Source organism: Aedes albopictus, chromosome 2 (genome assembly GCF_035046485.1).
Source record: "Aedes albopictus strain Foshan chromosome 2, AalbF5, whole genome shotgun sequence".
Classification (NCBI taxonomy): Eukaryota; Metazoa; Arthropoda; class Insecta; order Diptera; family Culicidae; genus Aedes; species Aedes albopictus.
In genome coordinates this window covers 480,061,572-480,078,565 of record NC_085137.1, presented here as the reverse complement: position 1 = coordinate 480,078,565, position 16,994 = coordinate 480,061,572, and the positions used below count along the sequence as shown (strand labels likewise).

Here is a 16,994-nt window from a genome sequence, read left to right as displayed (position 1 = left end):
CCGCGTGATCGTGCCGTTATCATTGATCTTCGTGTCGAGCCCTCGTGGTGGTTCTTCGATTCGGTTGCACACGAACCATTACCCTGAGAGCGAGATTTCGCGCCATTACTTTTCACAGTTTTTGGTGTCCATTTTGAACAGTTGTTGTATCAAGATATTAACACAGACAAACAGACGTAACACTGACAAAACTTCCATCAACCACGATCCATCTGGCCTTCATAACCGTCGTTCTTCTTCACATTTTGACGTTTCACACTAGCGCCTTCTGTTGGGAAGTTGCACGACGCTGTGTTTCGTGGAACATGTTCCCCTGGTTGAAATAGTGTCAATTGAGCGATAGATTATTAACTGAACCTGAATTGTAATGGTCCCACAACTTTTCGTACAATAACAGAACGATAACAATATCCGGTATCAAAGCACAGGTCGCTCTTTGCAAGGAATTCCCTTCTGCTCGGGTTCCTAGTCCTCATCGAAGCTTTTTCGAAGTAACTTTCAGTTCGAAATCATGTTACAGTACAAATCCAATAACATGGTAAAGCCCTTCTTTGTCACACCTCAATTTCTCATAAGAACATTTTACGATTTCAGAGTGTGCGCAGGTGCGAACACTCTTTCAATGATAACGATGATTTTTGTCAATGATAACGATGATTTGGTGAATGGTGATTTTTGTGAAATCCCGCTCAATTAAAATTTCTGTCAATGGGTCTATCCCATACTGTCACTAAAATTCAAAAGGCTTTATCTGGGGTTTTCCTTTCAACCATCAGGCAGGGTTATAGTTACTTTTAGCTACCTCCTCAATGGTACCCACATTTTTTCCTGCCCTGCCGCTGTAAAGGAATCAAATCTTTTAGGAGAAATGTACCTACATTGAGATAAAACCACTTCGTTCGGAAGATCGGGAATCATTCTCACTAGCAAGTACAGAGAAAGCAACACCATCTGACTATCCTAGCATTTGACAATCACCATGAAGTTCTTACCGTACTTGATCCTTGTCAGTGTAGTCTTTTTGTGGTACTCGTGCAACTGTGCCCCGATTGAAGAGGACGACTCATCAACCATCGAAGAAGCATCAACTTCGCCAGTGGAGGAGCAACGGAAGCTGAAATTACGATCGGACGAGCCAGCAGCAACGTCCGACGAACTGCCGCTGGAGAAGCAGGATTTGGATCTCTTGCTGATGTCCCCATCGAACAAGGGCCGCCGTACACAACGGCAACTACTATCAACAGTGGCGTACCCGCTATGGTCTGCAATTCGGCCCCATTTGATTCGGTTGATTGGTACCGCGATTGGCAAGCACATTAGGAACCAATTTGGAGGAGCGGAGGATCGGATGGCTGTGGGTTCGGCGAAACCGCGAATGTCCAGCTATTATCGGTACGGTCGTGCTGGCAGTGGTAGGTCAAAGAAGTTGAATTATTTTAAATATACTTAAGGATTTGACAAATAAATGCTTTTTAAACAGTAATCTAATTGGAAAATGTTGATTCATTCCAGGATCCTGTTGAACTTTCAGTCGAGATGCTAAGCAATTCCTTCGTGAAATAAATATTGGCCTGCTCGTTTATCTTCTGGAAACAATCGAATTCTTGTCATAGCCCAACGCACTTTTAAGCTCAGAACTTTAAATCACATATCATAAGGTAAGAAAATTCAACTTGTATCGGTCAGGTTAATCTTCCTTTTTTTGTTCATATTCATAGTTTCAATTTGGTAAATATATGTAGTCTGATATTAATCATGTTTATTATTGTTTTCTAATACCTATATAATCAAGCAAAATATGCAGTTTAGGCACAAATTTCCCAAATGGAGGAGAACGTGCCTCTAGAGTAGGCCGTCCCTTATTTTGCAAAATTTAGAAATGTTATAAGTTCGTTAGTGGAAAATGATCGTTTGAGCTAAAAAATGATCGTGTCAAAATTTGAAGTCCGTATCTCAAGGCTAAGTGGTCCCTCAAGGGGCCTAAAGTTGTCAAAAAATGTATGGGACCAAAAAAACATGAAATTTTTATCGACAAAAAAAATACGCTATTCCACTAAAACCGGTTATTTTAGGACCCTTTAGGGCCAAAAATGTGCTTAGATTTGCGATATATCTACTCGTTTCCAAGATATTGACAAAAAACGACTGAAAAATTAGCATTTTTGACCTCTTTTTTAGATTCCGAAGGAAACTTACCCTATTTTGTTCAATAACTCAAAAACGAGTAGAGTTATCGCAAATCTAAGCACATTTTTGGCCCTTTAGGGTCCTAAAATCACCGATTATAGTAGAAAAGCGTATTTTACCGTCGAAAAAAAATTTCATGCTTTTTTGGTCCCATACAATTTTTGACAACTTTAGGCCCCTTGAGGGACCAATTGGCCATGAGATATGTACTTCAAATTTTGACACGATCATTTCTTAGTCAAAACGATAATTTTCCACTAACGAACTTATAACATTTCCAATTTTTGCAAAATAAGGGACGGCCTACTCTAGAGCCGACCTACTGATACTTGGGTTGTGCAGCTACACTTTAAAACTTAACGAAGATTCGATTAGCCGTTTTCAAAAAGCGGTACTTTTACGGAATGATGTTTTCAAGATTTATTATGTTGAACACCAAAAATCCAACTACTCTATTGCACGGTTACTGTTTTAACCATGCCGCTTAGCATCATGGCATCTTCGAAGAAGTTTTCCACTAAAAAACGTATTTTTTATGAATTATTAGTTCTTCTTCTTCTTCTTTCTGGCTCTACGTCCCCACTGAGACTTGACCTGCCTCGCTTCAACTTAGTGTTCTTTGAGAATTTCCACAGTTATTAATTGAAGGGCTTTCTTTGCCTGCTATTGCTTGAATTTGCATATTGTGAGACAAAAGTACAATGATGCACTATGCCCAGGGAGTCGAGAAAATTTTCCCGACCGGAATGGGAATCGAACCCGCCGTCTCCGGATTGGCGATCCTTAGCCTTAACCACTAACTGGAGAATTATTAGTAAAAATGATAAATACCCCTAAAAGTGAGATAGAAAATCAATATTTTTCTAAATTTTCAAAATACAAGGTTGGTGTCCTGACTAGAGTTGTGGAGAATGCTATTCTAAACAGTTTTGTTGATAACGTTTTTCTTCCGAAAACCCACTGGAAAAAGGTTTTTTCTCATTAGGTTTTTCAATTTGATTTCTTTAAGTCTATTTCTTCAGTTCCTATGAGGACTGTTTTAGAGTTTCATTAACCTTCACATACCCGACCCCCTACAATTCATTGTCAAAATACTGATATTTTGTCAATTTTTATCCTATTTTTTAAGTCGCCCTCAATCGATCATAAATTGGTGCTAGTTTATTATACTCAAGCGACCATGCAATATCCGGAACCATTCCGGGGATATTCCGAATTGTGCTGGGGTCAGGGTGTTGCCAAATTGGCTACAGTGAAACACAACTGCGATAACCAGATTTGAGTAAGTTGACCCTGCCGGATCCCCGTGATAGGTTCCGCGGGGCCGCATCGGGGACACTTCTGGTTTTCAACCTAAACATGCCGTGCGACATATCAATCTTCAAAATTTCGAATGACTGAGTCAGAAACGATAGACTGAAGTCTGTATCAACTAATTTTTTTTTATTTTTATTCTTCAACCACTTAACCTAATTTACAGCTCTTTTGTCCACTAGAACACTGCGTGAGCGATTCCAATTGGCGGCTGCACTTACACTTTGTACAGCGCCTAAATGTATTCTATTCTAATTCCACTAATTTTAATTCGAACTGGTAGTCTTTGCGCTGCTGTCATTTTTCTACCCTGTCCATGGTAGAATGATGAGCACGAGGATGTTGATGTGTGGCTCTTGTTCCTTCTACAGTCCGATTGGAGGTCCATTATGACTTGCTGTTAGCCGATATCCAAGTTTCCGGGTCCGTTAGAGCATATGCTAAGAAGAGGGTCAGGTGTCAGCTGCTCTCGGGGGGAAGAGCAACTGACGAAAAATTGCAAGTGCCGGGGCTGGGATTGAACCTGTATCAACTAATATGGCCGGAACATGTAGCACAGGTTCCATGCGGTTGTCATCAGGGAATTTTTCTGATTTGCAACCAAAACATGCCGTGCGACGTATCAATCCTCATGATTTCGAGAGAATGGGGCATGTAATAACTTATATGGCGCTCCAGAATACGTTCAGCGGGGGTCTCTTAAACACAATTACACACGAAATTATCACTTTTAGCCATTTCACAAAAGCTGCTGGCACCTGGCCCTCTTCGGAGCATGTAGCTCTAACTGACCCGGAATATGGTTATCGGCGAACCACAACTCGTAATGGACGACCCCCAATTGGACTGAAAAAAGGAACAGCAGCTACACATCAACATCCTCGTGCTCATCATTCTACTGTGGACAGGGTAGAAAGGTAAAAGCAGCACAAAGGCACCAGTTCGATATAGTACAATTCGAATAGAATACATTTAGGCGCTGTACAAAGCTGTAAGTACATCTGCCAATTGGAAACGCTCACGTAGTGCCCTAGTGGACAGAAGAGCTGTAAATTAGGTTAAGTGATTAAGAATAAAAATTATACAACATCATAAAAACAATTGAAAATAAATGGAAAACTAATTATTTCAACTAACAAAACAGTAGACTGACATAGTTTCTTCCTAAATCACAAAAATAAAAAAAAAACAGTAAAAAAAAACAAATAATACATAACATTGAAAAAATATCGTCAAGTTATGGTTTATGTCTTCAAAATCTTAATTTTTTGGGGCCAACTTTATAGGGTTTGTCCGGGCCTCCCGAAGCCTAAATCCGGCACTGGCAGAAACCTAAAATGAAAGATTAAATTTTGTTTTTAAACGAATATGGTCAGTCATACTGTTCTGATCACAACAGTATTTTTCTAAACGCTCATACGTTTAGAGCTAAAGATGGTACACATAATCAGAAAAAAAAGAAATTCGGTTCAATCCTAGTTTTTCGATTGAACCTCAAAATTTTAATGACCATTTTAATCTTGTAGTGGTTTTGATAACCGCCATACAATCTCATTCCATTAATTTTGGGTTTTTAATGGTTTATAATTTTTGACCCCAACCCCTTCGTACGTTTTTTTTTCTAAACTTACTACTAGGGACAATGGAAATTCGCGGCAAAATTTCTCAAATTTTGCGGGCTACAATTGTGAATTTCGCGGACTTTGACCAATGTAGAGAAAAACTTGAATTTTGAACACCAAATGAAAAATTCATTTGAATCTTGTAACGGGTTATCATAAATTCATCGAAAAAGTAACAAATCAGATAAGAGCATAGATTTATATGCATTATATTTTTATCGTGTAAATAAGGAATCGTAAATTACTTTACACAGTCCAAAGTTAACAACTAATTTTTTGCTTAAAAGTTTGAAATAAATGGAAATTTGTAGGGTGTTTTCTCAAATTTGACAGATTTTGCGGCATTTCGCGGGATATTTCAAATTTCACGGTCAAGACCCAATTTCGCGGATTTCGCGGCTTCCGCGAAATTGCGAATTTCCATTGTCCCTACTTACTACATTACACTGTTGAAAATACTTTGACATCCATGTGCACAACAGAACATGTGCTCCATGAACAAATTGAGATTTGAAATTATGAAAAGAAATCCACGCTCTCCGGTGAGACTCCAACTCACGACTACCAATTCGCTAGACGGGCGCTTCTATTCCTTCAAGCTACGGAGTCACTCGACTATCTCCGTCGCAAGTAGGCCTAGAACTGAACTCGATTCCACAATCGCATTACACGCATATTGCCAGTTATTTTAAAACAACCGTTGCAATCATTTACACAAACGCACTTCATGAGCTTGGACATCTGTTCTCTGTGGTCTAGTCACGTTTGAAACGGTGCGAATTCAATTCACTATAGAAGTGAGATCGTAGCGATTACGAAGTGCCATCAATCACAACCGTCCGTTCGTCATATAGTTTTGCAGCAAAAATATAAAAATGTTGACTTCAGATAAAATAATATATAAAAAAACTTCCGAAAATGAGGTCCGATCATTGAGAACGTGAGCAGTTCATAAAGTCATCAAGCAGGTCATAAATATTATGACCTGGTGTCGACGGTGAGTGCGGGACCGTCGGTTGATGCATTGGATCGCATTATTGGGAAGCTTTCGTCAAGGTTTGGTGATTTTTTTTTCGCGATTTAAGCATCTTCGGATTGTGAAGGTTGTATTTTTTTTTCTCGGGTAAATGTCAGGACAATTTGTGTATCGATTCGGTGAAAAATTAAGCTTTTATTCTTCAATTGGTTTGGCAAGTTTCAGGCATTTATTTATGAATGTCGAATAACAGTGTCATTATCATGTGAAGATAAAAAAAAAAATACCTGGCTTTCATTGATGGATGTATTTTTTTTTTTTTTTTATTCCTTGTTGGGTATCTAAGTCACTACGACCAGTTATTAGATCTATTGTGACATATGCCCCAGTTTGTTTTAGCTATATCAAGTTGACGTATTACTACTGTTAGCAATAATCAAACCTTGACTGTGCGTTTGATCCCAACATGGTGACACAGCTCGGATAAACTGTACAACCGTATTGGGATTTGTTCTCCAGACATCAAGGGGTTCTATCAGCCCCTTGTCGAAGAACCTAATTCTTTTAACAGCAATTGCCGGACAACGGCATAACAAATGTTCCGAGTCTTCTGTATCTATGTCGCAAAAACGACATACATCATTCTGAAGCTTTCCGATTAGCTTCATATGATAACGGCTCGGACAATGGCCTGTTAGCAGGCCAGTAAAAGTACTTAGATCTCTTTTTGACAGCTCTAAGATTTTGCGAGTGTTTGAAAAGTTTGGCTTTATGAAACGTTTTGACTGCCTCGCAAAAGTGGTATTTTCCCAGTTGGATATTATTTTTTCATGTTCCCATGTTTTGAACTCCATTCTGAGAGAACACCCAGACACACCACAAAACGGTTCTGGTCCTATGAATTGGTGTGACGAACCAAGTCTTGCTAACATATCAGCTTGTTCGTTTCCATCAATTCCACAGTGTCCTGGAACCCAAAACAGCTTCACCTGATTACGGCAAGCTAATTGTTGGAGTGATTGGATACACTCCCAAACAAGTTTGGAAGAGCATGTTGCTGATTTCAAGGCATTTAGAGCTGCTTGACTATCAGACATAATGCATATTTTTGAATATCTGTAATTTCTGCGTAAACAAATATTACAACATTCTAAAATTGCCTGAATTTCAGCTTGAAAAACAGTTGGCCATTTGCCCATGGGAATTGATACGTTAATCCCTGGACCAGTTACTCCTGCACCAACTTGGTCGTTCAGTTTCGAACCATCGGTGTAAAATACGATTGATCCTGGATGTAGTTCTGGGCCCCCATTTGTCCACAGATATCGCCCAGGATTAATCACTTCAAAAGTGCGTTCAAAATTGTACCTTCTGCTCATCCAATCACTATTACTTGTGATTAACGAGTTGATACTAATTGATTTTAGAATACTTAGATGGCCTCTCAGGTCACCTTCAAAGAGGTTTGTAGTTCTTTTAACCTTCAAAGCACTCTTTGTAGCTTCTAATTGAACAAATTGATGCAATGGAAGTAAGAAGAGTAAAGTGTCTAACGCTTTAGTCGGCGTACTTCGCATTGCACCAGTAATTGAAAGACTAGCAAGTCTTTGAAGTTTTTCAAGCTTCTTCTGAGCTAGCTTTTCATTTGTTTTAGGCCACCAGATTAGTGACGCATATGTAACTCTGGGTCTCACAATTGCCGTGTAAATCCAATAGATCATTTTCGGCTTCAGTCCCCATTTTTTACCAAAAGTTTTTTTGCTGATCCATAGAGCATTTGTGGCTTTTCCAATCACTTGCTCAAGATGCAAATTCCAATTTAGCTTACTGTCAAGATGTATTCCGAGATACTTGACTGTGCTTGAAAGTTCCAAAAGAGTTCCTTTCAATTTTAGGTTAGTTATTGAAATTTGTCTCTTTCGTGTAAACGGTACGACCGTGGTTTTAGAAGGATTGACATTTAAGCCTTCCTTATCGCACCATGAAGAGACTAGATTTAAGGCAGTTTGCATTCTGTTACTGATAATATTGTCATATTTACCACGGACTACTATGACTATGTCATCAGCGAAGCCAATTATTTCAAAGCCCTGTGCTTCCAATTGTTTGAGAAGATCATCAACTACCAAGGACCACAATAAAGGTGATAGCACGCCTCCTTGTGGGCACCCTTTCACTGCTCTAACGCTAATAAATGAGCTGCCAAGGTTTGATGATATCTCTCTTTCTGATAACATTTTTCCAATCCAATGAACAATACATCCGTCAAAACCACGTTTTGACATAGCATTCCTTATTGAACTGTAGGATGTGTTATCGAACGCTCCTTCAATGTCAAGGAACGCTGCAAGTGAAATCTCTTTTGCTTCAAAAGATCTTTCCAGTTTTGTAACCAACTTATGAAGTGCAGTTACCGAAGATTTACCCTCTTGATATGCAAATTGATTTTTGCTTAAAGGGCTTTTTGTTAAGTATGACGATTTAATATGCTCGTCTAGTAATTTTTCCATTATTTTTAACATAACGGACGATAAACTTATGGGTCTGAAGGATTTTGGTGATGATTTATCCTTCTTACTTGCCTTTGGTATAAAAGTGACACGCACTTCTCGCCAAGCTTTAGGGATGTAGCATAACGATAAGCTTAATCTGAACAATTTAGTTAAAATGGGTGTTAAGGTTTCTTTACCCTTCTGCAGTAGTACAGGAAAAATTCCATCCCTACCAGGCGCTTTGAAGGGTTCAAAGGAATCTATCGCCCATTCAACTTTTTGTTCTGTTATAATTTTATTGGCCATAATGCATGCATCACTCCTGAAACTTTCTAACCCAGTTAAATCATGAATTTCATGACTATATCTCCTGGTTTCATTGTCATCAGTTTGCGATACAGATGCATCTTGGTCTTGAGTTGAAACAAGCGTAGAACACGGAAAATGCGTTTTCATCATTGTTTCTAAAATTTCACTGGTACTCGTTGTAAAAGAGCCATTCTCTTTTTTGAGAGTTCCCAGGCCAATTGAATGGTCTTTAGCGAGGACTTTTTGCAACCTGGCTGCAATTGGAGTACTCTCAATGTTTTCACATGTGTGCCTCCAATTTATCCTCTTTGACCTTCGGATTTCTCTGTTATAAATTGTGAGGGACTCTTTGTATTGTTCCCACTGTTGTGTTCTTTTAGCCCGGTTAAATAGTTTCCGGGTTTTCTTTCGTAGTTTTTGCAGGTTGTTATTCCACCAAGGCACATCTCTATTTGAAGAGCGTTTCTTTGGTGCGCAACTGTCATGAAAAGCCTGTCTAATTATGCTCGAAAGTGTCGAAGCACTTTCTTCAAGCCCATGACGAGAATTTGGAATGTCATTTAAATTATCCATTCCCGATACAAGTTTTGAGGAGTATTGCTCCCAGTTTGTTTTTCTGGGATTCCTTGTAGTTTCTATGAGTTGGTGACCAGCCTCATATTTAAACAATATTTGCTTGTGATCAGACAAAGAAACTTCGTCTGACACATGCCAATTTGTGACTTTTTCAGAAAGTGTAGGGCTACACAAAGTTAAGTCAAGAACTTCCTGCCTTATGGCGTTTATAAAAGTAGGTTCATCGCCTCTGTTACATATATCAATTTCATTCTGTGAAATGAAATCCAAAAGGTGTTCACCTCTGTTATTGATGTTTGTGCTAGCCCATACAGTGTGATGAGCATTTGCGTCACATCCAATAATGAAAGCTTTATTATGCTTTCTACAATATGAGACAAAAGCTGCTACTTCTGGTGGTGGTACATCGTCCACGTCTCCCGGAAAGTATGCCGATGCAATACAAATTTCCGTTTTTCCATGAACTGTAGGTACCTCCACCATAATTGCAACTATGTCACGGTTGATAAACTCTGTAATTGGAATTGAATTCACCCTTCCATTTACTAAAATTGCAGCTCGTGGTGGAAGCTGCCCCTTATGATATATTAATTCTGAAGAGTTTGTAGTAATTCCCAATATCCTACTATTATTTGTCCATGGCTCCTGGATAAGTGCAATATCCAGTTTGCTCTCAGCAAATCTTTTGCAAAGTACAGCTGTAGCTCCCTTTGCATGATGAAGATTTACTTGAATGAACTGTATTTTATTGGGTGACATTTGATCCTATCCAGGACCCAGTACTTGTTGATTTATCTTCACTATATCAACACAGGTTTGTAGCCTGGCCAAGCATGATAGGGCTGTTTTGCCCTCTTGATTGATGGATGTATGTATAGAATAAGTAGGTACCAGAACCACAGTTAATTTATTCTACTTTGCGTACCTTGATGAAAATCCGTATACCCATGTTTAATATATTTCAGAACGATGATTTTCTTCATTACACTTCAAAAGTACTAGTTATTATCATGCACCTTTCACTCCAACAACTAATAGCATTTATCATCATTGTAGGAGTGGTATCGCCCACAGTATCAAGCCAAATCGCCATTGTACGAGAGGATGAGGAACGAAAGCCCCCGGCATCGTTTCTGGTCGGCCTGGTATGGGATCTGTACTCTGCTCTGGCATTACAAAGCAAAAGGATCAACGCCGACCGAGTTGAATACAAAACGAAAATGGCTTGGATTAAACTTATGAATAGGGGCGCCGATCAGTTGAGGTATAAAGTGTGAGAACCACAGTCAGAAGATTGCTGAATAAATAGCTATTGAAAAAAAGTATCTAAAGTGTTTTGAGTTATTAAGTGTTTTAATTTATCAGTTCCTATCACAGGTGTAAATAATTAGGTTGTTTGTAATGGTTTGTCAACTTTGTCGAAGACGAAGTTCTTCTAGTGGTTTGATTCTTCAGATTGCAGTAGTTTCTTAGACCCACTAGCGCCATCTAGCTGATAAACCTAGAATCAACTAGTTCACTATTGGGTAGCTCTTAATGTAATGTAAATGGGTTGATTGCCAGGAGTATCTCTTAACTTTTGCTGGTCAAAACGTGTCTTTCGAGTCCGTACAAAGTGTTGTCGTTGGTAATAACCAGGAGGATACAAACCCACTGCGATGCAAAAAAAACACGATCACGTCATCTCAGAAGCAGTCACTGTGAATTAAGCCACTGAAAAGCAGAGACACAATAAATAGCATGGTGAACATCGATTACAAGAAGGCGTACGAATAACTGCATTCATACCTTTTTAAGATATTGCAGTTGTTACAAGAAAGACATGAACGTCATCAAGCTAATGCAACATTCGATGAGAATGCGCTTTTCACTGTATTCATACATCAAAACCTCTCTTAAGTTTTGGGTAGGCGTGTGGATCAATCTATTACTATAGGTACTCTTCTCAAAATATCTTACAATCTGAAAATCCAGTCTGAAAAGTTTTTTAGGGGAATGAAGGGTTAAGAAAACTCAAACCTATAAAGGTTTTCCGTGAAATTTCAAAGCGTTTCCGGTGGTTTGAGAGGGTTTTCAGGGAGTATCAGGTGACAGCCAGGAGAATTGCAGGTTTCAGAGGTGGTTAGGAAGGCGTTTCTGAGAGAACTTAGATGTCGTATGACCCTTACGACATCGGGCTCTTGTAGGGTTTAAGGGAAATCTACGGGGTTCTCAGGGGGTTTCCAAAAAAGTTCTGAGGCTTCACTTATAACACGCGACGCGAGACAGACACAACACTTATTATTCTTACAAAACGTTTAAAAGGAGATATAATTTAATTACCTTTTTGAGTCGACCGGTTTCGGGCTCGTTGTTGCCCATCGACAGGACGATGTCCGACTCTGAGGCTTTTCAAGGCGTTTTAGTAGATTTCAGGAGGTTACAGGAGAGCTTCAGAGGACTTTCAAGCTATTTCCATTCGTCGTGGTGGTTCTAAGGGGGCACAATTGGCTCTCATGAGTTGTCCAGGAGAGTTTTAAAGGCATTTCAAAGGGCTCCAGTTGGTTTAATGGGGCTTCAGTAGAGTTTAAGGGAACTTCACGGTAATGTCAGGCTTCAGTTTAGTTTAAAGGCAGTCTACGGGGTCTCGGGAGGGGTTTGCTCAATGATTTCACTGTGTTCAAAACACTGCAAAGCACTTAGAGAAGTTTCAGAGTGCTTCCGGGACCAGTGAAGAGAATTGTCAGACAAAAGAGGCACAAAACAAGCAACAAAGAAGGTGCGACGATTAGTCTTTATCCCTACTGGTGACAGATAATGACATGATCTCGAAATTTTTTGTTGCAGACAAAACGGAAGCTGAATTTGTTGCGTACTTTTCAACTCGTGAATAATCAATTATTACTAACCCAAAGTCGAAACTGTTTGATGATCGAGCTTCACCAGAGTTGCAGTGTTTACCGACTCGAAGTTACCGTTCGAAAATCGCAATGCAAGGCTTAAAAATCTCTAAACTCGTGGTGTACGATGTTAATCCCATTATTTTCAAGTTGGGACAAACTTATGTCGCATGGGTTGTTTTGTCGCAACAAATACAGGTTGCGACATTGTCATTATTGTTGCGCGATGTTTGAATTTTGATTCACTGTCCGGGACTTTAAAAAGATCTTCTAAGAAGTTAGAGAATGGTTGCAAGGTGTTTAAAGTTGTTCCAATGGGTTCCAGGAGACTTTAGGGGCTTTCATGAAGGCTTCAGGGAATTTCAAATCGATTTCAATGCGTTTCAAGACGTTTCAGTTGGAATCGGAGGGGCGAGGGGATGGGCGTTAAGAGTTTTAAGCTTAGTGAAACGTTTGCCCTTTCTACGGTTTGGGTTATCTGAGAGGTTTCAAGACGTTTCTATGGCGTTACGACAGAGATTTATTGACGTGTCAGAGGTCCACAGTAGATTTTATGGGAAGTTTACAGGGATCTCAGGAGTCTCAGGATGGGTTTCTAACGGACTTCAATGTGTTTCAAGATATTTCAATCGAATTCAGGGAAATTGAGAAGCTTCTTGCCACTTTATGGGGCTCTAGTACACTAAAGTTTACAGGGGCGTTTTAGGGTTTCCCAAGGGGTTACAGTGGGGTACCAGGACATCTCAAGTGGTTCTGGGGGTCTGAGGAGGTTTTCAAAAGCATTACATGGGGTCCGAGTAGGTATTAAGGGGGCTTCAGGGGCATTTCAGGAAGTCTCAGAGCATTTCAGGTTGGTTTCAGAGGCGTTTCGGAGGCGTTTTTGGGGGTTTCGGATTATCTCTGGTTCGTTACATAGGGTCCGAGGATGATTAAGGGGAAATCCGGAGGCATTTTAGGAAGTTTGAGAGCATATTTGACGAGATTCAGAGGCGTTACGTCCCTGAAACTTCCGTAATCCCATTGAAACGCCCTTGAAATTATTATATTTCATTTAAAATGCCTCTAAAACCTCTCTTAACGTCTTTAACAGGGTTCAGAAACCTCCTGAAATGCACCTGAAACCCCCTCGAAATGCCCCTGAAATGCTATCAAACGCCCCTTAAACCTCTAGGAACGCCCTTAAAGTGTTCCTGAACCACCCTGAAAATCTCTTAAATGACTCTGAAATACTTTAAAACGCCCCTCAAACCACTTGCAACGCTCTTCAAAGGCTCCAGAGATCCCTTGAATTGCCCTAAAAGCCCCTTGAAACGTTCCTAAAACCCCCTTAGTAATATTGAAATGCCCCTAATTTCCCCGTAATCTCATTTATACGTCAACAAATCTTGACATAACGCCCATAAATCCCCTGAAACGATGCTGGGTCATTAGGCCGAAGGCCATTAGGCCGAAGGTCATTAGGCCGAATGGTCATTAGGCCGAATGGTCATTAGGCCGAATGGTCATTAGGCCGAATGGTCATTAGGCCGAATGGTCATCAGGACGAATTGAAAGTTAGCCGTTGTTTTTACCTTTTCCAACAATTTTTGACAAAAACTAGTTTAACAATGGAACTAGAAAGAATAGCCTATGTTTTAAAGAAGGAAAAATTTATGAATTGAATATCAGCAGTTTCAGCGCCAAAAACTATTTCAGCAATGATACTAGAAAGAACAGCCTATATTTAAAAGAAGGAAAAATTCATGGGTAAAATATCAGTAGATTCAGCATCAATAAAGTATCTTCGTGCCTGTCACACGATACACACATGCAAAATGGTCATTTGCAGAGGAAGCTCTCAGTTAATAAGCTAAGAAGCAGGCTTTGTCTCAGTGGGGACGTAACGGCAAGAAGAAGACCCAATGACCATTCGGCCTGATGACCATTCGGCCTAATGACCATTCGGCCTAATGACCATTCGGCCTAATGACCTTCGGCCGAATGGCCTTCGGCCTAATGACCTTCGGCCTGACACCCCCTGAAACAACCCCTTAAAACGCCCCTAAAGCCCCTTGGAACCCCTGTTTCGGGCTCTCGGGGAACTTTCTGGAAACCCCTTTAGCCCCACCTCAAATGCCCAAGAGCAAGACCTGTTCTTCCATCCTGAGATCTCAGGAAGAGTTTTCTATGAGTTTTTAGTTGTTTCGATGCCTTTCAAAGTATTTAGATGGATTCATATCGTTTCAGGGGAGTTTCAGAAGGTTTTTGAAGAGTTTCAGGGAAAAAATGAGAAAAGATATGAGTATGAGCCCATGCATAGTTGCATGAGGCTGTGTGAGCATGAACTTTATGATTGATGCTTAAAAAAAAATTGAATCAGTTTGTGTACATTCAAGAGCGTAAACATTACCAGAGGCAGAAAATAATAAACACCAATTTCAAAAATATTCTCTTTTTCGTTTCGTATCACCATATGCAAGTAACATAGAATAAAACCCATAAAGCTAACTGGCAGGTACACTACACATCTCTTAGGCGTGTGGTAGATGGGGAGCTTCCGGCTGGAAGCCATTCTCGTCGGCAACGTAGTTCACGGTGTAGGTCTGACCATCGGGAGCCACGTATGAGTATGAACCACGCACAACCAGTGCGCTGACATCTTCACCGAAGCTCTTCAGCTGTGCCTGTTCCACTCGCTGGATGCCATTGCTGGTGTCATATCTGCAGAAAATACAACCATTGATAGTTTAATTGCACTTCACCACATAGAACAGGTATCACATTTCCCCAACTTCACGAGACTCACTTGAAGTTGTATCCCTCGAGTCCCTGGTTGTCGTTCTCGTACTGCAGCACTTGAGCGTCCCGATCTTCCACCGGGGCAGCCAGGGCAACGGCCAGAACAGCAGCGAACACTACGGCGAATTTCATTTTTGAATCACGGTCGTTTCGTTTTTCTCACTAGTTCAGACGGTTTGATGAGTTGCTATCTTACAACGGTTTCCTATGGCACACTGGTGTCATTTGTCGTTGACCGGTGGATATTTATATTCACACAAACCCTATCGACCCGAAGCAGCCGAACGCAGTCGCATCCTTCAAAAAACCGGCGGTGGTACAACAAATAATAATAATAAAAAAGACAGACAGCAACGACAAGAAAAAGGTAAACCTCCAGCGCATCATCCCATATCTGCATTCAAATGAGATTTTGTAACACTTGTTGCTGTTGTTGCTAACTAATGTCAGCCGAAAAAAAAATCTAACGGCCTCTCCTTCAGTGCAGGACCGGTGATTATGATTGGGTATATTTTCCCCTACCCTGGCGATTTGAAGCTCGCGAGGTGCTGACATGTGACAAATTGTGCGATCTTCCACAACTAAAGTGTGGAGGTGCCAACACCCTAATTTTGCTCCAGCATTGTTAAGGTGAGCGACCACGCGCATGTAGATAAATAGTGGCGACAAAAGATGTCAACGCCGAGAGCAATAAGCTAAGATGGTTTGCTCCTAAACGATGCGAGACCTGCATTAGCGGCTCGATAAAATTGGATTTAGTCATAAAAATTATAAATAATATATATTATAATATAAAAACTCTTGTTATATGGCTGCTGGTACCTTACAGACAAATAAGACCTTTTACATTTTTTTCGGCTTGTTAATCATTCTGAAGAAAAGTGTCCTTACAGCTAAAATATGCGATTCTCTATTAACGATTAGAAGAAGAGGTTATGTCGTGAAAATTCTGGATATTGAAAGGGAAGTACCAGTTCCCTATTAGCTTAACCTTCAAGTGCCCCACCCCCGACAATTTATATTCAAAATGCTGGCATTTCGTCAATTTTCATCAGATTTTTTGAAGTCCGCCTAATCGATCATAAATTGATGCTAGTTTATTACACTCTAGTGGCCAAGTTATATTCGGAACCATTCCGGAGATATAACGGATTGCACTGGGGTCAGGTTGTGGGGGGTGTTATTGTGTTGAAGAGGCCCCGGAGATGTATTACAACTGATTGGTTCGATACTGGTTTGCTTATGTACAAAGAGGAACTCAGTACAAAGAGGATCTAAAAAAGCCTATCCGAGTATAGATCGGTTTCTCAAATGAGGTAGATTTTGGATCGCAAATTTTGATACAGAAAATATTGAGAGTAAGGTACACCGGTCAAAGTTGAAACGGGTGATGAAACAGCGGTTTAACATGATGTTATCCAATTATGGCTAACAGCTTGAACGCCATAACACATAGTTTTTGATTCAAACAAACTTCCAACGAAAAATTTCCAAAATGTATTGAAATCTTTTTCAAAACATCGCGTTTCATCTTGCCCCGCCCATTTCAACTTACCCGGTGTACCTTACTTGAATTGGTAAAACATGTGTACACACAACTATAGTTGACCCTTGAGTGGCTTCAACATATGCCGATCCCTGTTGATAGGCCGGACCCCTCAACCAACTTTCCTGATAGGGATGCTGAGAGAGGGATGCTCGTTGACATCAATCGTCTTCGGGGTTTCTCGTCGGAACTCGAGAGACTCGCCGGTCTGTTTTGATTCCGCTGCTTCTACACACCGCAGATCAACGACGTCGATATTGGTAAACACCTCGCGCGTCATTTGGGTCAACGAACATCGGCGGTGGTGGTGGTATT

General features: G+C 40.3%; 2 protein-coding genes across 2 annotated transcripts; one reads left to right on the top strand and one right to left on the bottom strand.

Annotated features, from left to right (window-relative positions):
- Positions 1 to 834: 834 nt before the first annotated feature.
- Positions 835 to 10,763, top strand: LOC134287452 (uncharacterized). The gene is made up of 3 exons (XM_062849284.1): positions 835 to 1,412; positions 1,513 to 1,658; positions 10,533 to 10,763. The coding sequence occupies exons 1-2, from the start codon at positions 980 to 982 to the stop codon at positions 1,521 to 1,523; spliced, it is 444 nt and encodes a 147-aa protein (XP_062705268.1). The 5' UTR covers positions 835 to 979; the 3' UTR covers positions 1,524 to 1,658; positions 10,533 to 10,763.
- A 4,020-nt stretch (positions 10,764 to 14,783) lies between these two features.
- Positions 14,784 to 15,365, bottom strand: LOC109413969 (flexible cuticle protein 12). Its single transcript, XM_019687701.3, has 2 exons — positions 15,141 to 15,365; positions 14,784 to 15,055 (listed from the first exon to the last, which is right to left on the bottom strand). Exons 1-2 carry the CDS (start codon positions 15,263 to 15,265, stop codon positions 14,866 to 14,868), a joined length of 315 nt encoding a protein of 104 aa, XP_019543246.3. The 5' UTR covers positions 15,266 to 15,365; the 3' UTR covers positions 14,784 to 14,865.
- Positions 15,366 to 16,994: the final 1,629 nt, after the last annotated feature.

Bases quoted from the DNA above. Each gene is read 5' to 3' on its own strand.
- LOC134287452 (XM_062849284.1), top strand. From the start codon at position 980: ATGAAGTTCTTACCGTACTTGATCCTTGTCAGTGTAGTCTTTTTGTGG.
- LOC109413969 (XM_019687701.3), bottom strand. From the start codon at position 15,265: ATGAAATTCGCCGTAGTGTTCGCTGCTGTTCTGGCCGTTGCCCTGGCT. The intron at 15,056-15,140 runs GTGAGTCTCGTG...TATTTTCTGCAG, and splicing joins CTCGAGGGATACAACTTCAA to ATATGACACCAGCAATGGCA.